At 55.9% G+C, this 23,043-nt stretch overlaps 1 protein-coding gene across 10 annotated transcripts in view; it reads right to left on the bottom strand.

Annotated features, from left to right (window-relative positions):
* Positions 1-4,393: 4,393 nt before the first annotated feature.
* JADE2 (jade family PHD finger 2) overlaps positions 4,394-23,043 on the bottom strand; it is a 122,089-nt gene continuing 103,439 nt past the window's right edge. For 8 of the 10 annotated variants that reach the window (XM_028493241.2, XM_007107065.3, XM_028493247.2 and 5 more), the window contains 6 exons: positions 22,862-23,029; positions 21,247-21,363; positions 19,580-20,044; positions 10,723-10,840; positions 7,904-8,032; positions 4,394-6,602 (listed from right to left, as the gene is read on the bottom strand). In XM_028493241.2, the coding sequence (XP_028349042.1) occupies positions 5,794-6,602; positions 7,904-8,032; positions 10,723-10,840; positions 19,580-20,044; positions 21,247-21,363; positions 22,862-23,029 (1,806 nt within the window). In that variant the 3' untranslated portion in view covers positions 4,394-5,793. The remainder of the gene's footprint in view (positions 6,603-7,903; positions 8,033-10,722; positions 10,841-19,579; positions 20,045-21,246; positions 21,364-22,861; positions 23,030-23,043) is intronic. The other 2 variants (XM_028493248.2, XM_055086769.1) reach the window with 2 other exon arrangements.

Raw genomic sequence — 23,043 nt, 5'->3', positions numbered from 1 at the left:
TCCGGCATAAGGGCTGGGCAGCAGATGGCGTCCCAGATCCTACCCTGCAGGAGTTTCCCAAGAACAAGGCAAGTTCAGGGTGGGCACGAGAGTCCCTCCCCGCTGCCGTGCAGTCTGTGTGTCACTGCACATGGTTTCAGGACTATCGGATTAAAGTTTGTCTCCCACACTGGCCTGGTCTCTGCAGAGGGGCATGTGGTCATCCCAGAGTCCTCAGGGCCCAGCAGCTGACGCCCCATGAGTGCTGAATCAATGTGTGCGTGAACGAAACGGGGGGAGTGGACACCTGGCCTCCCCTCGGATTCCTGTGCCATTGGCTCATTAGTAATTATTTTATATTGATTACAGGTTCAAGTGATCGTATTTTGGATATAATGCATTAAATAAAATATGTTATGAATATTCATTTTACCCGTTTCTTTTTACTCGTGAAAAATGTGGCTACTAGAATTACATATGTGGCTCACACTTTATTTCTACTGCACATTGCTGCTTTGGACCCACAGGTACCTTGACCTCTCCTGCTCCACAGTTTTGCAGCTGCAGGCCTGGCCACGGAGCCCCTGCATCGCTCTTCTGGAGCACTGTGGCCAAGTGGGCCTGGATTTGGGAGGACGGAGAGGCTGGGGTGCCGAGCCCAGGGCAGCTGGCCCAGAGAGCTGACGGCCCCAAACCACAGCTAGGGGGGCTGGCCGAGCAGGAGCCCCCTCAACCCTGGGGCTGATCCTCCAGCACCTCACGCTGACTGCGGTTGAGGATGCAGAGTGAGCCCTTCTCACTCTCAGCTGGGTGCCCTGAAAGAACCCACACAGCTCTGTCAGACAGGGTTCCCAGGTCCCAGCAGCAGGGATGTGGCCCCTCAGTGAGGGACACCTCCCTCCATAGGCGTTCAAAGCACATACACTCGCCCCAGGTTTCTTTCCATCACTTTTCTGCATCGGGGGGTGGGGGGGAATCACAGAACTTTGGATCTGGAGGTGCCCTCGGGGACTTACCTTCTATTGCATCAGTGAGGAAATGGGGCAGTTCTCTGTGGTTAACAACTAAGTCAGCAGCCCCAGAAGCTAGATTCCTTGAGTCTCAATTCAAGTCCCTTTCCACACAGCCTCCCCTTGGGTTCTCAGAGGAGGTTCAAACCCCTCTGCACGTAGCTTAATCCATCTTTGCGCTTGCCGAGCCCTCTACCCAGAGCGCTTGTTGTCCCTTCCTCCCAGACAGCTCCCCTTGGGCGAGCAACTAGTTATTCTTCAAGTCTACGACGCCTGGAAGCCTGGAAGCTCCGGGAGGGCAGGGGTCCTGGTGCCATCCACCGTGTACGACCCAGCACACTGGCAGAATGAGATGTATGCTCAGTAGACTAATTGTCAAGTGAATGAATGAATGCATGCATGAACGAAAGGTGTTGCTTCCTCAGAGTAACCTGAATGCACCCCTGCCCAATCAGCCCAGGCCTCCATAGTACCTCCCAGTTCCCTCATTGTGTCCCTGCTGGTCTGTGAGCTCCCCCAGGGCAGAGATGGTGGCTACATTCCCCATACTTTACAGAGCCTGGTCGGGAGTAAGTACTCAGGAAATAGTGAGTGAAAAACAAGCCCGGGCAAAAGCCTTTCCTGATCTAGGGACAGAGGCCTGAGTTTCCTCCCAAACCTTCCCACTGCCCCAGGTAGGTGGCTCAAGGGGTCCCGACTTTAACGCTGAACTTCACCTCTTACCAGGGGTGTGGCTTTGGGAAGCTCCATCATTCACTCTGAACTGCAGGGTACGACAGCAGTGAGGAGCAAATGAAACATGCCCAGCCCCAGTGTGTGCTGAGCACTCGCTACGTTCCCTAGGACAGCCAGGGAACACTCACTGTTTCACTGAACCCCTACCCCCCGCCCCCGGTGCAACAGAGCCTCACGCCAGCCGGCACAGAAAACATCGCTTTATTAACTGCGTTTGCCAACACACGAGGAGTGCAGAGGGGTCCTGAAGACACGGGCCCTAGTGGGGGCTGGGCTCTGGAAGACCCCCATGAGTGAGCAGGACAGGATGGGACTGGGAGCTACGCGGCAGCGGCAACACAGAATCATGCAGGGCACGCGGGCACCGGCCACCCCCAGGCGGCCATACATTCTATTGCTCGTGAAGGGTAGCGAACATGGACAATGTACAAAAAGGAGAAATAGGTTTTTGCGTTAATGAAAAATACATTTTTTCTCTACAAAGGAATCTTTTCTAATACAAGAAAATAAATATTGCAACATAAGCCAAAAATAATTTAAAATTGCTCTTTTCAATATATTTTCAATATTTCTCTTGTATATTAACAAATGGCACATCACTTTCATTGAAACAAAGACAGAAGGTGTCTCCTCCTGTGACATTCATATCATCCCCCCACCCCGAGCCGATGTGGAGCACAGAGTGTTGTGCATCTGAGGGACAAAGTAGCAGGAAGTGCCTTAAAGAACAACCAAAGGTCCCAGACTCCAGCCTGGCTCTTTGGCCAATGTGGCCAGCTGGGCCAGGGGCATGGGAAGTGGCCTCCCCAAGGGCCTTGCTACAGGCACCCAGGCCATTCTACAGAGCTTCGGGTATGGGCAGAGGTTGGCCACATCTGGCAGTAAGCAAGGAAATGCCAAATCCAGCTGCTGCCAATGTCTGTTAGAATCGAGCAGGTGATTCTCGAACAATTGTCCCCCAAGTCCCATCGTGTGCCCATACACGACACACACAGATACGCCTGCACTCGGACACACACAAGGTGTGCGCTCTGGAACAGGCTCACACATCCACAGTCCAACACCCATGTTTGGAAACCTGGGTGGCTTCTCCAAGGAACCTGAGACCTTCACACTGCAAATGCTCACACACTGTCACCGAGTCAGAGCTCATTTAATAAAATAAACCCTTCTACCTTTCTTCTCCTTATTTGTTCTAAAATACATTTATGATCCATAAAAATACTTTCCGTGCACATTATCCTTTCTCACTGTGATGAGGGGGAAGGAGGTAGGCAGCGGGGACTGGGAGGGTGGTGATGACACAGCCCGGATGAGCTCCAGAGCAGCTTCTCCCTCCCTGAGGAGGGCCAGTGAGCGTGGGCAGATGCGGCCAAGCGAAAGATCTGCCTCAGCCTCTGGTCTGGAAAAGGCCTCCTGCCTTCTTCCCAGCTTCCCATCTTAACCTCCGAGGCGGCAAAGCCATAGGCAGGCTGGAAAAAGAGCGAAGGGGCTGTGGCTAATAGCAGAAAGGCCAGCAGTGGGAACCGGTATCCCTGTCCTCTTTGCAGCCCGGTGGACATCCTAGGGGTGGACAGCTGCCTGGCAAGGACAGCTCTAGGGTGTGGCCTGGGAGACCCCGGCCAGCCAGCCTTACAGACACTTGGACTCCGTGCAGGATGTGGGCCCCAGGCATAGTTCAATCCAAAGCAAGAGCCAATCGGGAAAAGGGTTGGAATCCAGAGGCCAACTTGAGTAGAGGCCCTCTGAAGAGTGCTGGCTGCCTGGCCCACCCAGTCCAGACCCTGGCCAGACCCCACTACCTTCCCACCCTGGTTCTCTCCCTACCCTCACCCCCAGGGAGCCCAGACTCTGCCTCAGGATGGATGAAGGGTAAACAGGCAAGTATCGAGTCTACCGGACCCGAGCCATTCCTGGCACCCCCATCCCCCGGCAGAGTTTGGTTGTTCTTTAAAGCTCGTCCCTTTTGCTTCCTGTGAGGTCAGACCGAGCAATCCAGCGCAGACAAGGCTGTGGCCCGGGGTGACCCGAAGCACGGGGAAGGAAGGTCTATTCAAAGGCAGTAAACAGAGACGGGGATGGGACGCTGATGCTGACACTGCACTGGCCACTACTACCAGGGCGGGCGGGCAGGCAGCCTAAACTCTACATGGTAGCTCATGCCGTCCCAACGCCCAGAGTCCTCGAAGCCCACTCCGAGTCTGCTCCGACTGGACCAATCTGTCCGACCCTTTAAACTTAGTCGTTGTCTTTGTTTCCTGTTTTGATAAAATTCACATGAAACTGAATGTCGATGATCATGCCACTGTCGTACCTTGAAAATTTGGAGTCGGGGATGGGTGCTCGAGTTGCTTCCCCATCCCGCTGATTTGCGCTTTGTGTGTCACGTGGGGGCAACCCCATGGTAACACTTTTGCCACGCTGGTTTCGCCATCAGTCTCCTCCCACAGTGAGTCTCAGAGTTCAGGAGAGCTCACAGTGGGCCCAGCCCGGTGATCTGAAATCCAACACCAGCAGCAGAACAGCATCCTCGTCCAAGAGCTTGGGCTCGCCTCTTGGATGTGTGCGATGAACATGTTTCTATACTTGGTTGCTAAAGAGCTCCATTTAAAAAAAAGTCCAAGTGACAAGTTGTCAGGTCCAGGCTGTGCTGTATTATGGTCAAAATATTCTTTGGCATCCACAGAATGATTCGACTGATTCACTGGACTTTTGCAAGGTTCTTGTTGGAGAAGTTCTGGCTTTACCAGTGGCAGAAGTGATCCAGGAGTAATTCATAAAAGAAAGAAAAACACGTTTTCACTGAATTCCTTTTTTTGTTTGTTCCCTGAGCTGTCACCCTGGGGCCACTCCACTGAAACTCTTCAGAGCTACTACCTGGGACCTAGAGGGTGGGGTGGGAAAGGCAGGACAGTGATGGTGGGGAGGGAGGGAATGGCTGGGAAAGGGGGTTAAGGCTCGGAGGGAGAGAGGAACCAGGAAGATCCAGCAAGACTTAAAACAGCCCCAGCAGGCCGTCACTGACGCGTCCTGGGCCCCGGGATCCCACTGCTTTTGTTGGAAAGAGGAGTTTCCAAAAGGAAACCGAGGGAGAAGCTCATCTCTTAGCAGGACTGGGAAACTTGAAAAGGCAAGTGGTCTGGTCTGGTCAGCTATGTGGGAGTGATCAGACCTCGGCCGAGACTGGCCCCGAAGGAAGGAAGGAAGTTGGAGTCCCAGAGCGATTCTCTGCAGTGGGCGAGTCTGAGCCCCACGCCCCCCATCTGGGCACTGGCCCTCCCTCGCAGCCCTCCGCCGGCGCTGGCGGCTGGCTGGCTGGGAGTCCCCTGAGAAAACGGCACAGCTCAGGAAGGATTCTGGGAAGCCCTTCCCAGAGCCGCCGGGCTGGGCACTGGCAGGGGCAGAGCAGCAAGGGAGTGGAGGGTCACGGGGTGGGCGGGCAGGCCTCAGATGATGTGGGTTGATCAGGAACGGCTGTGGTTCCCTTGGAACCAGCAGGCCCTCTTCGCCCCCTCAGTGCTTTCTCGTATAAGCTCGTTGTGCTTGTGACAGTGAGTAGACTCTGGCTGGGTATCACTTAGTATACTTCCTTGGGGATCAGTGGAGTGCAGCAGGACCCCCCAGATGGACCCCAGTGGGATTTGGGGGCAAGGAGGGACAGGCCCTGGGCTGGCCCATCTGCCATAATAATGCCCAAATGACACTCTGTGTCACCCAGTGGCAGCGGGCTGGAGTCCTGAGCTCTTCTTCACCTTGCCTACGTGTAGCCAGGAGCCCAGCAATACCGCATGGGCCGGGCGGGGATGCTGCCGCGGCAGGGATGGCGCCCAGGACCTGGTGTTGTCCTTGTGGCCAGAGCCATGTAAAGGATCCTAATGTCCTAGGCCAGCACAGAGGAAAGACAATACTGTGGAATTCGAAACTCTCTTTATATTAAAAATAAAACCACAACAGAGTGGCAGCCTCGAGGGTCTGAGACACTCAGCAGAGATTGGAAATGGCAGTTGTGACTGGGCTGAGGCCTCGTGGGCGGACCAGGGCAGGGCCCAGGACAGGGGTAGGGGGTGACTTAGGAGGCCAGTACCCCCATGCGGACCACCTCCTCAGCCCCTGCTTCCCGGGGACCCCGCTGCACCCCGCTGTCCTCGGCCTCCACATCTGAGTCGCTCATCTCCCCGTCAGAGAAGTAGCCATCAGTCTCAGTGTCAAAGTGTAGGCTGACCTTTGGCCTCTCGGCCACAGCAGAAGGCGGTCCTGTCCCGGCATCAGGCCTGGCACTTGGCGATCTCCGGGTTCCCCTGCTCTCGCGGGGCGGCCGGAGCCGGCCTGAGGGCTTGGGACCCGCCGTAGGGCCAGGCACTTGGACACTGGTGTCGGCAGCCACTGGGGCTGCCTCGTCCGGGGTCTCGGGGGCCAGCGGTGGGGGGCTCTCGGGAGCTGCTGGGATGGGACAGTCCTCGGCCGTAGGACTGGATGGCAGGTGAGAAGGCGTTCGCCGTGGTGGCCTCCTGGCAGGTGGCCCCTGACCCCCCTTGCCGCTGCCAGCATCCTGGCCCCAGGGCTTCTTGGGGGTTTTGTCTGGAGTCGTCCGTGAACCGGGCCCATCCTGTGGTGGTTTCTTCTTGGCAGGCAGGCGGGTGCGGCCACGGGCCTTCCTGGCAGGGTCGCCAGGTCGCAGTGAGGGGTCCCGCATGAAGCTCAGCAGCGTCTCCTCGTCCTGCAGCAGCTCCTCCGACAGCAGCCCCGGAGCAGGGTCCTCGCGGTGCCCATTGTTTAACGACCACTCGCTCATGGCCATGTTCTCTGCCGTGATCTGCACCGACTGTGCCAGCCAGCTGTTGAAGAAGGTGCCGTCGATGGGGAACGAAGTGGACAGGCCTGGCCGAAGGGAGAAAGAAGGCAGGTGAGATGCCAGCAGGTGTGTGTCCCACTCTCCTTCAGGAAGCCCTCTCTGACCCTCCCCTGCACGCCACCGTGCCTTCCTCCCTCTTTCCCTCTGTACTAGACCCTGATGAGTTATCTTGTTTCGTCCATCCATCCTGCCAACACCGCCAAAAAGCAGGCTCCACACCAAATACCCCTCTCCCCAGAAGGACGTCCTGCTCCTGCGATAGTTTGACAGTCACAGTTTGAGTCACAGTTTGCTTCTCACAGTTTGAGAAGCAGAGCGTAAAGTGAAAATGGGGCTCCCTGTTCAAAAATTATTAAGAATTTCAAAGTGGCAACAGCAGAGCATGAAACCAAGCGAGGGCCCTTTGAGACTGCACAAGGTGGACGCCCAGGCCTGCCCATCATCCTGTATCCTGGGGGCATAAGGGATGGAGGAATGGAGGAAAGCGCCCTCGGGCCACCAGGGGGCACTAGATTTTCATGTGTCGCTTCTCAGAGCTTCCAAAGCAGGTAACTTGGATATGGGCGTCAGGCGTGAACCGGACAGCAAGGTATATCTGGGTAGAAGGGCCCCTTTTGGATGCCAGGGCCAGCTCCAGCTATGGGCGCTCCCTCCTTTACTGAGGTCTTGGGAGGCGGCAGCTGGTGAGACTGGGCTGCCCATTAGATACCAAGTTGTTTCCTTCCTGAGACTGAGGAAAATAAAAGATGACCTGGGGCTTCTACACTAGAGGTGAGGTTGGGAAGGGGACACCACCCCTGCCCTGAGAAGTGCTCTAGAGGAAGCATGTGACATCCTAGGAGACAAAGCCCAAGGCTGAGGGTCCTTCTAGGACTGCTGTGCTTAACGGGGCAGCAGTATAGGTCTGTGACAATGAGATGGGCTGGGCCAGGGTCACTCCCATGGGTCTCTCTGGGTGGCTCCCGGAAGATTTGCTGGGGCTGAAGGGAGGCCCATTTGAGGACATTCTGGCAGAGGGGGACAGGGACAGAGAATTATGACAGGCCCTCACCTCCCAGCATGATGCTGGGTTCCTGGAAAGGCCAGGATGGCCTAGCAGTCCCTGAGCTCTTGGGCCCAGTCTCCAGTCTACAAAAGAGGAACTCTCAGGATGCCAGATCCCAGTCTCCTTTACGGCTGGAAGGAGTGCGCAGGCAAACAAGGGCCTGGCTACCCCTCTCGGGCGTCCCACTCTGCAGCAGGGATGCTGGTGGTCCCCATGGCCTTTCGTGGGGAGCTGCAAGTGGAGTGATGGTATGAGCCTGGCTGTGTTCACCAGGCCACTCACCAAGCTGCCCCAGGACTGAGTCGGACCCTGCCTTCACTTTCTCTTTCTTCTCGGGGCTGCCCTTCGGACCCTCGCGGCCTTTCCTTTTCGAGTCGCTCTTCTTGCCCTTTGCTCTCCTCCCAGACCGCTCTGCGTCAGGGAAAGAGAGAGCAGGAGGGAGACGGTTACCCCAAGCAGCCCAGCCGGAACTAAGACCACTGTGTGGCATCCAAGGAGTCCTCCCCATCAGCCAGCGCCTTGCCTTCTAGGTCACCTCCTCCTGCCTCTGTGGTCCAGGCTCTGAGCCATGTGGGACCTGGGATAACTGGGGCTCCAGTGAGTCAGGGAATAGCTAGTGTGGGAGAGAGGGGTAACTGCCCTTGAGGGGCTTGGTGAGGGGCACAGGGCCAGGAGGAGGGTGGAAGACTGCTTTGTAGGACCCGGACTGCAGTTTGATCTATATGGCCTAAAGGTCTCAGGACAGAGTCCTGGTGGGTGGCAGGGCTGGAGGTGAGTGGACAGGGCAGGGCCTTAAATGCCAGGCCAAGGAGCCAGACCTGAAGGTGGACAGGACACTCTGAGGAGGCAAGAGCCTTGCGTTCCACTCCTGACACAGCGGTCAGCGCCCTTGAGCAAGTCCCCTGCCTTGCTCTCCTGGTCTGCTTTGATGGGAGACTCAGGGTACACACCTGGCCCTCATATCCTTTTTAGTCCATGACCACATGAGTCTGGGGAGCCGTAGAACACAATGGAGCAGGGGAGGGACATGCTGTGGTGGGGAGCTGACAGGAATCTTCTCCCAGCTTCTCAGCCAGAGGCTGGAGGGCTTCCTGAGTAAGCGTTTAAGAGAAAGTTGAGGAGTGTGGCCCCACCTCTGGGAATCTTCCCAGCTCTGCTGTTAATTCCCTGTGTAACCTCAGGCCAGGCCTCAGTCTTCTCATCTATCACATGGGACCAGTGCCTAGATACTTCAGAGAGAGGCTTCTCAAGTCCCCCGCTGCCCTCACCATGGTCTGAGCTCCTTCCAAGGGCACAAGACCTTGCACATCTGACCCTGGCGACCCCTCGGCCTCACTTCAGACATTTTCCTTCTGCCCTAGTGGCAGATAGGCCAGTTTCCTTCCAGTTTCTCTAACAAGACAGCTCTGGCCTCCAGGTCTCCAAATATGCAGTTTCCTTGCCCTGTCCTTCACCTGGTTCAGCTCACAGCTTAAATACACCGCCCCTGGAAAACCTTCTCTAGCCCTCTGGCCAGACAGGCCTCAGCAATATGCCTGCAGCCCATGTCTCACCCCACAGGTCAAGCGTCACAACACTGAGGGCATCAGCTTCAAGCAGAGGCAAACCGGTCTTCTCTCCCAATGCCCTGCCCTAACCAAAAGGTGGCCGGTTGCTGCCACTCAGGTCTAGGAGCTGCGAATGTCTCCAGACTCAATGCGGGGAGGCCGACCCTCCAAACTCCTGACCACGGTTCTAGAATCCTGTGCCTGGGAGCACTGCACACCTTACCACTCTCCGCTGCCTTCCTGCAGTTGAATGTGTGGCCATAGTGAGTCCTAAGAAGGCTGAGATGTTCCGGCAACACCACCACCATGAAGCCATCCCTGATACCTCTGTCCCTGCACTGGCGCCAAAGGCAGCCCCTTGGACACCACTTTCCTTTGTCTTTCCAGATGGTGAGCTCCACGACGACAGGAAGCCTGTCCATTCAGTCCATGGCAGGGTGCTCGCAGTGCCCGGCACAGAGCTCGGCATCCTGTCTACACTCAATCAGTGCTTGTCGAAGGATCCGACAGATGAGAGGGAGCCTGGAAAGGTCAGGCAGCCAGGAAGCTGCCATAGTCCTTGAGGTACACGGTCAGCCCTGACCTCTACATGGTTGTGACCCACCGTGACCCAGCACCTGTCCTGGGCAGCGCTGGCTTCTGGGGCCAGAGTGGGTGGTGATTCCAAAGCGCAGTCGAGGCAGCTCAGCTCTTGGGCAGGGGTGGGGCAGTAGCAGGTTCTCAGTCATTGGCTCTGGTGGTGGCCCGGCAGCTCTCCTCCCTCTACTCCAGGCCCAGCCTGACCCCCAGGCTGAGCTGGCAGTGGCAGCCCCTGGCTTAAGAATGTCTCCATCCAGCTATTTCTGCTGCATACAATTCAACATTAGAGTACCATTTTCTGGGCTAAGCATTGCCTTCCTTAACATGTAAACAGTCCAGGAAGGGCCCTGTTGTCCAGCAATATCCACAACTAATAAGTAAGACCACTGTCAGAGCTTCTTCGACCTTTGATTTCCAGATCTGTTAAATGCATGTGATGGCAAAAGCGTAAGACAGAGGGAAAAAACTGTTGGCGCAGGGCCTGAATCCTGTCAGACAGGGTCCAGGAGAACAAATACACAGGTCCTCTTCCACCTCTGGGGCAGCTGCCTTCTTCAGAATCGAAACGCAGGCACACAGGGGTTCAGGGAAGCTCTCCAGCTTGGGCCCTTCCTGCCCCAGCACCAGCACAGAGCCGCTGGGACTTCCGGTTTGTACCTGTTCACGTAAAATCTCCTCCTGAAGCACTATGGCCCAGCACTGCCTGAGCACCCTGTGAACCAGAAAGCTCCCCGAGGGCAGGCCCGATGCCCACATTGCATCTTTGGCTCCTTGCCTGCCAACACACACCTAGGACCCCGGCAGGCCCCCACCTGGGCCTACTAACTGGATACAGAGGGTAGGGGTGGGGGCCAGTGGCCCCTGACCCTGTACACATGCCGCACCAGGCCCCAAAGACGCACATCCTCCCTGGGACCCAGCCCCTTGAGGGTGTGCACAGGAGGGGTGGCAGCAGCGGGCAGGGGGGACGCCTACCTCGACACAGATCCTGTTCAATAAGTTTCATCTGCAGGTGGAATATCTGCTCCTGGAGTTTGCAGATGGCGTGTTTCGTTCTCTCGCGCCTTGTCACCATGTAGCACAGATTTCTAACCTGAGGAAGCACAAGAGAGGTTTTCCACCTTACTCACAAGCAACCACCCGGACCTCCCAGCTCTGAGGGCCCACCACTGCCTAACCTGCCCAGGACATCTGGGAATCGATACCCAGGCCCTGAATGCATCCTCAGCCCTGAGCTGCAACACTCTGATCCAAAGCACGGGGCCAAGGCTGTGTCTTGGATCAGAGCCAGCAGGGAGAGCATCTGCGGAGCTCAGGCTGGCGACTCTGCCTTCCTCTTCTCGGCCTAAACTTCCGGGCTGAGTCATGCCAGTGCCCAAGGCCCTTCCAATGTGGCTGCCCTGCCCCGTATACACAGTGCCCCAAGGCTTGTCGGGGCCTCGAGAGGTCACCAAGTTCACCCCTTGGCTCCTGTCCAAGGCTTCTTTCCATTGAAGAAACTTCAGCCACAAGCACCCAGGCAAAAACCACCTCCTATCCTGAGACACGAATGACCGGCACACGAGTAGAGAGAGCTCCAGCAGAACAGCTCTGAGCGGACAGGCTGTCCCTGATGCACTGGGGTCCAGCCTGCAGCTGACCCGTGTCCACTTGCTGCACTGGCCCTGAGCCAGGCCCACAGCTGCTCTGGTCAAAGGCCCACGTGCACTCGGCCATATTCGCTCGGCTAGAGACAGAACTCCTCAGGGGGAAGGGCAGGGCCTCTCTGACTCCCTTAGGCCAGCTAGGAAGAGCCCCTTAGGGCCTGGGAGACCAGCTTGCTTAGCCCATGGGACAGGGCCCACCCTGTAGCTGGCCTGGAAGCACCTGAAGGATGGGCCACGTTGCTCCCTGTCCACCTGGCACCTCCCTCTGACCAGTGTGCCATCCCTCACGGGCTGCTCTCAGGCTACATCACACCTCTGGGACCAAGACCAGGCCTCCTCCCCATCAGGACACTGCCTTGCTCCGGCGCTGTCTTCAGCTTGGGTCACAGTCTCCAGCGGCAACAGGGACAGCTGGCCAGAGAGTGCGGAACTGGAATCCTGGGTCCCACCATATTCTACCTCCAGCTGGGTTCCGTCTTCAAGGCTGAGTTCAGTCTTCATATCCTTAAACTGCCTGGGCATGACTTGAGAGTTCCGGAGCCCCTGCCTGTTGCCGTGACCATCACTTCTACTGCCCTGGGGTAACCGTTATCAGACCTCTCTGCTGGCGTGGGCCTCCTCCTCTCCTTCCTGAGCTTAGTCGTGAAGGAGACCCCGGAACACCTGAACCAGGCTAGCAGGCCTCTGGAGAACAGGTTCTGCACGGACTCTCAGCAGCACTCCGCACCCCAGCCTAGACTGTGAACACTAGGCTCTCCTGTGGCCAGCACCTCCCCAAGGGGCAGCCACCTGGCCCTTGCTCCAGCTCACTGGCACCGTCTGACTTCCTCGCAGATCCCGGACTCCTCCCACACGTCCCTAAGCACAGGCTTGTGTTGGGCCCTGGGCTCAGCTGCGAGCAGTGCCACCAGGGCCCCTTTCTTCTGACAGCTTGCTGCCCAGCAGAGCAGAGAGATGCTGACCAAGTACTGACCCAGGCAGCCCTGACCCAGACTTGGGCGTGGTGAGAAGGTTCCCTGGAGAAAGGGGCAGATAGGCCAGGTGGGAGGTGATCACAGAGGTGCACAGGCTGAAGACAAGAACCCAGAGTAAGGCCAGGTAGGGGAGAGGAGAGCAAGGCCTTGTGGCTAGAGTGTCAGGCTCTGAGGCCTGACTGAGCCGGGTCAGGGGGAACTGTGGAGGGATTTTGGTGCTGGTGGTGGGGACAGGGAGCAGGAATGTTTAAGTGCTGAGACTCAGGAGTGATCCTTACGGACCCAGCTCCTCGTCATCTGCTCCCACAGCTGATCCATCAGTATGTCCCATCAGTCCTTCCTGGTGAACTTTTTTTTTTTTTTTGGCCGCCCTGCGCAACTTGTGGGATCTTAGTTCCCCGACCAAGGATCGAAGCCGGGCCCAGGGCAGTGAAAGCGCGGAGTCCTAACCACTGGACTGGAATACCACAGGGAATTCCCGTTCCTGGTGAACTTGACTCCCTCCCATCCCAACAGCTCCCTCCACCTCCTGGACACCCCCATCATCTTCACCTGGATGGCCAGCTGTTTTCACCTCTCTGCTAGCCTGGAGCAATATTCTTGAAATACAAATGTAAATCTTAAAATGTAAATCCTCCTCCCCTTGAAACCTCCAATAGATTCTGCACTGGGTTGAATACTGCCCTTTCCCAAAATTTATGTCCACCTGGAACCTTGGATGTAATTAGTTAAGATGAGGTCACACTGGATATGAGTGAGACCTAAACGCAATGACTAATGTCCTTATAAAAGGCCATGTGAAGACATACTGAGAGAATGCCATGTGATGACAGAGACTGGAGTCATGGGTCTACAACTCATAGGACGCCGAGGGTTGCCGGCAACCACCAGACGCTAAGAGAGAGGTATGGAGGGTTTCAGCCTCAGAGCCTCTAGGAGGAATCAACCCTGCCAACACCTTGATCTAGAATTTCTGGCTTCTAGAACTGTGAGAAAACAAATTTATGTTGTTTAAAGCTACGGAGTTTGTAGTACTTTGTCGCAGTAGCCCTAGGAAACAGATACAGCTTTCTTCCTGTCACACTTAAAAAAAACAGAGCCGCAGCTCAGAGCCTTGCCCAATTTGACCTCCCACTGTCATCTCACAGTCTATGTCCCACGGTTCTCCAAGCTCCAGCTGCACTGCCCTCCAGTCCCCTTCTTTCTGTGTCCAGCCCACTTCTGCCTTGGAGCCTTGATATACATTCAACTCTTGGCCCCAAATGCTCTTCAACCCTCTCTTCCCAAGGCTAGACCTCATCCTTCAGGTCTTGGCTCAAATATCACCTCCAGAGGGCATTCCTGTCCACCACGTCTAAGCAGCCCAACCTTATTCTCCTCATATCCTGGTCTCTTTCCTCCTGGCAGTCATGTGGCCAAGTACACATGGGGACAGTAGCAATGAAGAGAGGTAGATGGATTCGCGGCTACTTTGGAGGCCTAAGAACAAACCATTCAATATATCCAGCCTAAAAACAGATCAGCCAAGGTCTACTTCCTATTAAAATACAGATGTAGTTTCTTTCTTTCTTTTTTAATCTTTTCAAAACACTAGAGCAAGGTTTCTCAAGGCAGCCTCAAATGAATTACTGGCCAAGATTACCCCCAAATCCCTGGGGTGGCTGGTTAAAAATACAGATTCCCAGGCTTGGGGGAATCGCAAACTCTCTGGAGGCGGGGGCCCTCAAATATACATTTTACATAGCACCAAGGAACCTGAGAACTACTGTCCTAGGCCAAGGGCCTCCAAAGTGAGCTGCATGGGCTATTGATTTTAACAGCTCATCACAGTATAGGAAGAAAATATTAGAACTTCTTAGTGTTTGGGGGTTTTTTTTGGTCCTATTAGAAATTCTGATTAGGTTTGCTTTTATAATATACCATGGAACATATAAATGAGATATTAAAAATACAATATATTGGAGGTAAATGCTCAATTTTCTTTCCATGATAAGGGTACATACATTACACAATCACTAATGTCTGCAGATTCCTGCTACGGAAGATTCTGTGAGAACCAATGGTGCCAACATTCTTTGGTTGGCACTCTGGTCACATTGTGACCCCTTATTCCCACTTCACCCTGGAATCATCCATTACTTCTCTAATTTCTCCCAAGATTCTTGGTAATATAGCTACCTGTTACTGAATGTTGTAAAATTCCTCTTCCATGATGGCTTTTGGGGAAAACTATAGATACCACCTTAGAAGCCCAGCCAGGCTATCGGACTCCTTACATTGTTTTTTTCTTATTATAAAGACAAAATGTTCTCTTTAAAAAAAAAAAAAAAATCAAAGAGTACAAACGAGAATCAAGTGGAAAAGTCCCCCTGAACTAGAGCAGGGATCAGTAATAAAAGCACGCTTTACTTTTTGATAAAATTGTTTTGATAACAGCAAGTTTTGCAAAGAGAACCTGGATGTGGGCTGAGGAGAGGAGAGGGGCAGTGAGGACTCCCAGCCAGTTATCTTGAGCTAGAATGGCCAAGTGTAGGGGGCATTCATGGAGCCTGGGGAGGTTGTGGTGGGGTCAGGGCATACTGGGCATGAGATGCTGGAGCTGGGGAGGGAGGTGTGGGCTGGAGCCAGCCTCCTGATGGGGAGTAAAGCTGTGGAGCAGATACGCAATGAGAGGTCAGACCTAGTGTGGTGAGTGACCACTGGGACCAAGGAGGACTCAGAGAGGGAGCAGAACTGGGGTATCGGGGGGAATCTGGTCAGAGCATCCACAGGAAAAGTGTTTCAAGACCAAGGGCATGCTTGACTGTTGCAAGCACTGCTGAGAAGGCTGGGGGATGAGGATGGAGAAACGGGAGATGGAGGCTGTAGGTGGCCCTGGTGGAAGGTTCTGGAATATGGTGGTGGCAGGAGCCTAGGCAGAGTGAGAAGCAAGGAAGTAAGAACAGTGAGGGATGACAGAAAAGGAGAGAGTGACGAGGGTGAGAAACCTATGACTAGAGGGACACGGGGAGGGAGGACTTGCTTTTGAAGATGGGAGAAGGTAAAATGAATTCGGACACTGGAGGAATCCTGGAGACGGAGAGGGGGGGTGAAGACAAGATAGATACTCCTGTGCTGTGGGGTGTGGGCTGGAAAGAGATCCCTGGGGGGTGGGGAGGGGAGGACATGGGAGAAAAGGGCAGAGAACAGGTACAGAGGGTACCACCGGGCAAGGAGTTGGAGGGTTCTGGTCTGAGGAACAGGAGGTGAGGTCTGCTAACAGACGGGGGAGCCCTGAGGGAGGGGGGCAGGGGTGGAGACAGGTGGTAATGGGGGAGCCCAGAATGCTGCTGGCTAGTGTCCCACCAAGGATGGCTGGCAGGCACCCTGGGGGGCTTACCCGCTCACTGCTATAGGATCGCTCCTGGTGGGCTGAGTGCCTGGTACTGGGTGACGCTCTGCCTGGGGTGTGGACTTTGCACAGGTGCAAGGGACTGGCAGTGAGCTAATGCCACATGGGGTGGGAGTGAAGAAAGCAGGGGACAGTGAAGGAGGAACTGAGCAGGGAGAATGGGAGGCTGTGGTGAAGAAGGGGGATTGGGGATTTGGGGCTACTGACCCAAAGCAGTTGGAGGGGGTGACAGGGTTTGAGTGGGTGGAGGGCCTAATGGGTTGGAAAAAATCCTAGAGTTGGGAGCCATGGGGTTGAAGAGCTGGAGGCTGGAGGCCACGGCTGCCCGGGACAAGACAGGCTTTGGTGGGAGGTCAGGGAGACACAACCCAGGCACTGAGGACAGAGTAAACGGGGTGTGACAACTGCTGAGGAAGCAGGTGGCGAGTGTGGGGCAGGGCAGGACCTTCCTCTCCTGGAGAGAGCTATGGGGAGTTCCTACATGTCCATCCTCTGGGACGTGTGTGTCTGGGAGCTGCCCCTGCCCCCTTGGCACCTCTCAGGCCAGGTAAAACCTTCAATAAACTCCTGGTAACCAGATCCAGAGCCACAGGCAGTGAGGCCCTGCGTAGCCCAAACTACCAGCACGGTTGCTAGGGGACACCAGCCGGTGTTTGTTGGGCTGATCGCTGATCATCAGAGCTGCGATTTTTTTTGTCAGCTGTGAATAACTCTGGGAGGCTGCGGTGGCCATGCCTTCCTGTGTTGCCTGCCACAGCTGAGGCCTAAGGCTGAAATTCTAGGAAAGCACATCTTCTAGGCTGACCGTAAAATGGGATTTCATGCTGGTGGTAGCATGACCCCTGCTTCTCTCAGCAAAACTCCTGCCTTGGGAGGCAAATCAATCAGGGAGGATGCATGATTCCTGGGCCCTAGCACTGGGCCTGCCCTTTCAGTCCTCCCTGGAGCCCGCCATCTGAGCAGCCCACCCTTCTAAGAGACAGAACAGCAACAATAACCACCACTAACAATGGATGGTAGTGTGCTAAGCTCTATCCCCCATCTTTCCTGGGATCTAAGGTCAGCTAGATCCTTATTCCCATTTTACAGGCAAGGAAACTGAAACTCAGAGAAGTAGAAACTATAACTCAGAAGGCACAGAGCTGGAAGTGCTGGAACTGAATGTAGACCCAGGCTACACACAGCCTCAGTCTCAACCCCTGCCTTGAATCCTTGATGGATCCAGCCCAAGCTGGCGTGGTGCCCAGAGACAGGCTGGATACTCTTGACTGTTGGCAAAGAGTCATGGTCAGAGACTGGGCCTGCTGGCCAGGCCACCAACAGTCATGGGTCTTTGCAGAAAGCCTCCCCCATGGCATAGTTCTCGGCCCTGTTCACTCACTCGAGTCACCAATGCATGGCCGTGAAAAGATCTGAGGCTGGACCGGAGGGGGTCAACTGGCGCTTGGCTGTATGACTTCCTCTCCTCAGCCTGCCAGGGCTGTGCACTCCCTGGCCTTGCACTCAGTTGGTGCCCTTCAGCCCAGCCTGGAGGCTGCTGGAGAAGCAGCATTTTGACAGGGCCCTCCTGAGCCCTAAGAAGCTGCACAGACTCCAAGGCTGGCCCTGCCTCCTCTTCCTGGGAAAGAGTGGACCAACTCACACCTGACTTTGGAGGGCTTGGTGCCTCAACCAAAGGGGTCTGTGAGGCACAGACCCAGGAGCCCCAGAGCTACCTCAGTATCCTAGCCCATGACAACCTCAGCCCCTGGCTTCACCTGTACCAGCTGACAATGGGGTCGAGAGGTCAGGGGACTGATAAGGGGGTACTTTTGCCCAGGAAATGTACAGAATAGAGAATAAGCCAACAACTCTCTGACAAACTCCTCCCCTATTCAGGCCCCAATTCAACTCAACTCTAGAAAACACACATTCCTCCAAGGCTTTCTTCACCTCTCTGAGCCCCACCTGCCCCATCTGCTCCTTAAGGATGGCACTATCTACCTCTCCTCTCTTTTTCCAGGATGATGGTTCAATAGGTGAGCCCGTCCCCTGACCTCTCCACACAGCCTAGCCAGGGCCAGACAGGTGGGCTGAGCAGCACAGATCAGGTAGGTCAGATGTGATGAGTCGTTTGGAAACAGGAGGGCTAAAAACAGGGTGTCTGTACTCAAGACCCTGGGGGTGGAGACTCGAGGGTGGCCTGAGGACACGTGTGGAAGAAGCTTTGGTCTCGGAAGGACCTGTACCTGATGGCCCTGGGAGACAGGAGGCTGGGCTACCCAGGAAGCGGTGACGACAGCGTAGGTGGCCCTGCTCTCTGTCCTGGCTGGAGCCATGGACATTTGGTGACCCTCCTGCCCCCCACCTTCTGACCTGGTAGCAGGCTGGCTGCCAGGCAGTAAGCTCCCTCCCAGGCCAACAGGGTCATTTCCACGTGACCAGGCCCCAGGGCAGTTGCGTGGGGTGCAGGAGGGTGGAGAAGCCGGGTCCAGTTTCAGAGCCTCCACCTCCATGCCCCCCTGTCCCGCCCCGCCCAGCCCACAGCACAACATCTGCTGAACTGCTCTAACCATACTCTACAGACTCGCCAACTGAGACACGCCTAAGCAAAGCAGCTTGCCTTAAGTCACACAAAGCCCCCCTGATGCTTCCACCCCGGCTGTTTCCCAGCATGGCCGGGGCAGCGGGCGGGCATGTGAGTCTGTGTCCCCCTGACATGACCCCTCATACTCCGAATCCTAGAACTGAATGTCCCCCAGAGGAGAGGCCAGAACAGCACCTAGGGTTCAGAGGACTGGATCAAGGACTTGGGACACCCTGCTTCATCCTTGGGGTGCCCCCAACTTGGGGGGTGGTACTTTATCAGCTGGAGGAGTCAGGGGAGGGGTACCAAAAAAGCCAAGTTCGAGGGCACGCTCCACAGAAGGTAGGACTCTTTCCCCTTCTTTCTGGGAGGAACAGCAGGCATTAGAGGGTTTGGGGGGCCTCCATGCTCTAGGAAAGCAACTCTCACTGGTCCCCAACCTCCACGGCCCAGCCCAAAACCGAGGTGTCTGCACATCTTCCTCATCTCACTCGGCCCCCAAAGCGATGCGCCTGGACCAAGGCAAGATCACCTGCCTCCCAGGGCACAGCTGAGGGCTTTTGGCCAACCCACTCACTCCATCTGGGCCCTGTGATTCCACCTCCAGGGTGAGCATTTGGAATCTGCAGCCACAGCAGGACAGTCCCCGCTTAAAACACTTCTGCAGCTTCCAGACACACTTTGGTCCACCCGCCCGGCCCCATCCTTCCACTCCACACAGGCCGCTGCTGGTCTCCAGCCCGCGCCTCTGCTCACACTGTTCCCTCTATCCAGCACCCGCAGGAGCTGCACTCACACCTGTCGTCCCTGCTTTGGCCCAGCACGTGCTTATTACACTGATTCAACTCACTTATGATTCCCAGTTCTTCCCCTGCCTCCGACTCTAGCAAACCACGTGTGTTGGGACCGGGCGGGGGCCCACAGAGACCACTAGGAGTCAGAAGCTTGGGTCCTTGCCCCAGCCCTGGTGTTTCCCAGCTTCACAGTCCTGGCAGGGGCCCCACCCTTCACCAGGCCTGCAAAAGGGCTGGCACGAGAGGGACTCAGAGACCCCAGAGCTGGATCCTCCCCTGTTCTACAAACTCTCAGTTACCCCAACCCTGTCTGAGACCCCGAGGCCCTCAGCGCCTTGGCCAGAGCTCACAATCTGAATCCTGGTGAACCATGGCTGCTCCAGGGCAGCGAGAGAGGGGTGGAAAGGCCTCCTGGGTTGCCCACCGGGCAGGTGGGTTGGGGGGGCGGCAGGGGGACTCACCCTCTCCAGGTCCTGCCGCAGGTGCGTGAAGAGCTTCAGGCGGCGGTAGAGGACGTCCTGCTCCTGCTGGGCCAGGTTGTCCACCTCGTCGGTCTTGGGCGTCAGCAGCGGCTGGTTGGCGTTGGCTTTCCTCTTCAGCTTCCAGTACTGGTAGATGAAGTCGACCAGCGCCTCAGCCAGGTCCAGGCGCTCAGCCACCTCGGCTGGCTCCACCAGCTCATAGAAGTCTTCCTCCAGCTGCTGCAGCCGTTGCTTGCGTAGGGTCACCTTCTCCAGATCCTCGCTGGCTGGGCTGGGCTCCACGGGTTCGGACGTGGTTTCACCCTGTGGGCCCCCATCACTGTGCTCCTGGCAGAACGACTTGAACTTGACCTCGTCGTTGTCTGCTAATATAGTCCTCATTTCCAGGCTGTGGTCAAAGGCGCATGTGACGTGGAATGCCGTGACGCAGGAAGGCATGGAACACTGGAGGGAGAGGAAGGGCAGCGTGAGGTATGAAGGGAGCCCTGGTGGGAGGGAAAAAGAATGTGGGACGTCCCCCAGGGTTACCCTGAGAATGCAGAATGCTGGTAAAACCCTAAACAAAATGGGCTGCCAACATCCTGCAGGTGGTGGAGGGAGTCACGGAAGATGGGAAGGCAGAGCTCTGGGGGAGCTGGACAGCATCATATACCCCAGGGAAGTCAACAGTCAGATGACGGACAACCCCTCTGGGACAAGCTGCACCTCTGTGTGGACAATGACTTTGGATCTGAGGCTTCAAAAGAAAGAGGCTGTTGATGGGTCCCTGCCTCCTCTACTCCTGCAATGTTACCTAAGATGGGGAGCCGGGCTGGAGTTGGGTCCCTTCCTTCTTCTCCTGTCCAGGCAGTTAGGGCCAACTCAGGGCCTGAGTCACCTGGGACGATGGCTGTGGGCAGCTGACAACTGTTTCAGCAATGGCCATTTACGCTGCACTCACAAACCATTCTGAAAGTCTTATAAATGGGTGGAGGTACATCTAGTGTTTACAATGACAACTGTTCCTGAAGAGACAAAGGAGAGAAAGGATGACCCTCCCACTTTCCAACCTATAGGCCCGGAGCATCAATATCACATGGGAGCTTGCTAGAAATATGCAAATTCTCAGCCCCACCTACAGATCTACAGAATCAGGACCTCCGGGGGGTAGGCCAAGCAATCTGCGTTTTAACAAGTCCTCTGGATAATACTGATGCGCCCCAGAATCTGGGAACCATTACTGTCAACAAACTAACACAGCCCTGCCCTGTGTAGGGAGAGCCTGTTAGCTTAGTTGGAGGAAAAGTTTGATTCTTACCCCTCTCACATGTCAAGTTTGACATCAGAAGAGAGGTCAATGTATTTATCAAGCCCACAGACCCTTGCTCTTGGGGAAAGCCCCCTCAATACTGTAACGGGGTGGTGAGCCTGCCTCCCCAGGCCTGTGCCCCATGCCTAGTGGAACTAGGGATGGAAGAGTGCCCGGCAGGTGGGGTGCTGGCTCTGGTCCCTGTCCCAGGCGCATCAGTGCTTCTGTCTGTAGCACCATGGGGCAGGTGGAGGGTGCTGGCAGTGGCCTGGTTTACAGGGTGTCCCAGACACACCCCTCTGTGTAGCTGGCTCCTACACGGGCTCCCGGGCAGCAGCGGGGTGAAGGGGCTGTGTACCTGGATGCAGGTGCCCGTGCACTCCTTGCAGAGGCTGCAGGACAGAGCCCAGCGGCTGGCTGGGATATGCGAGATCTTGGTGATGGGCTCCATCTTCTCGGGGCACCCGATGCTGACCTGGGGCAGGACACAGGGAGCTGCATCAGGCCTCTCATCCCCAGCCTGCCTCCAGGGATCACCTAAATGGGGGGCCTGTCTGCTGCAACCAGGCGGTGGGCAGACACGGCAGTGGGAGAGTCCCAAGTCCTTCCTGACTTCCCAAGTTGACCATGGAGTGAGTGTCAGTGTGTGCTCTATAGCGGCTAGGCTTAACCTGTGACTGGGAGAGTGCGCGTCCGTGTGTGTAACTGACTGAGTGTATGTGTGCCTGTGACTATGTGAGTCTCAAGACAGAGATGCTTCCGTGTGCAGATGAATACATGCAAGGTCACCCTCTCTTCTGTACCTCAGGCCTTTGTTAATAGCATCTTCAGAGTTCTTATTAGAACTTGAATTTATTTTACTTATTTTTCTGGGTGGCGACTATAGGTCCCCATGGTAGGATCTCCTCTTGGGGACCTCCAGGGCTTTCCTGGCCAAGGGGGATGTGCCTTTGTTTAGCCCCTCCTATGGGGACAGGGCTATAACCATGCCCATCTCCTGGGCACAGCCCACTCCTCAGCCCCAGAGGCAGGGTACATTTGCCTTCCTACTGCCCATGCCTGAGGAGGGAAAAAGGGCCCCTATCCAGAGATCCTGAACCAAAGAGCCCCCATGGTGGTCCTTGTTGATCCTCTGTGTCCCTGCTGTGCCCAGACCAGGTATACTCAGAGGTAGTCCCAGACTTAAAAATGCTGATGTGGCAGCAAGTGACTATTGCTGACATAACCACTACGATCACAGAAACCTGTGATGTGGGTCCCAGCAAGGACTTTCAGACTGTGAGCCCAGGAAGGGGAGGGGCCACCTGCTGACAGGGCCACCTGGCTTGCTTCCGGGCACAGGCAGCATTGGAGTGGGGCCTCATTCTGGGTCAGGGCACACAGCAGGGAGAGGGCTGAAACGCCAGCGAATGTCAGCATTTCACATTTCAAATAAGACAGGAGCCCAGGGCCTCTGCTAACTCACTGTGGGCCCAACACATTGTCCATGGTCCACCCCCAGACTCAGACCTGGGCCCACCCCCCCCCATTCCAGCCACAGCCCTACTCTCCAATTTTAATCAGGCTCCCCACCTGATTTCCTTTTAGGTCATTTGGCTTATTTTCGTTTTAAAAAAAGCACTTGACTTTGGTTGGGACCACCGCCTAGATTTGGGTAGACCCACAACCTGCTTTCCCCTAGAGTCGGCTGCCTGACTTCTGTCCAGCTCTCACACCTACCACCTGGATCCCCCAGTGGCTCATAATCCCATTTTCCCATGGAAACAGCCACCCAAGTTCTGCCTAGGTCCACGGGTGAAGTTCCCTGTGGGCTGCTGCCTGAGCTCTTCCCAGGCTCGACACCTGAGATCCGCCATTTAACGTGGCCCATCACCTTCTTTTCCTAGTGCTCTGCCGTCGGGGTTCTGAGTTCTGTTCAGACCCACTTCCCCACAGCTGTGCCCCAGGGCCTCCCCAGCCCCACATCTGCCCACCTCAGGAATCCACAGAGCGCAGCTGACGTGCACCCACTTGGTCCCACTTCTAGTGGGCTTCAAGGCTCCTCCTCGCTTGGGGCAGAGCAGGCACTTCGGCTGGACACCCAGGGCACACGTCCGGCACAACCAGCTGCCTGTGGGCACCTTGAGGATCCCGTAGCATGCCTGGGGAAAGAGCA

Source organism: Physeter macrocephalus, chromosome 8, assembly GCF_002837175.3.
Source record: "Physeter macrocephalus isolate SW-GA chromosome 8, ASM283717v5, whole genome shotgun sequence".
Lineage (NCBI taxonomy): Eukaryota > Metazoa > Chordata > Mammalia > Artiodactyla > Physeteridae > Physeter > Physeter macrocephalus.
This window is presented reverse-complemented; position numbering and strand designations above follow the sequence as displayed.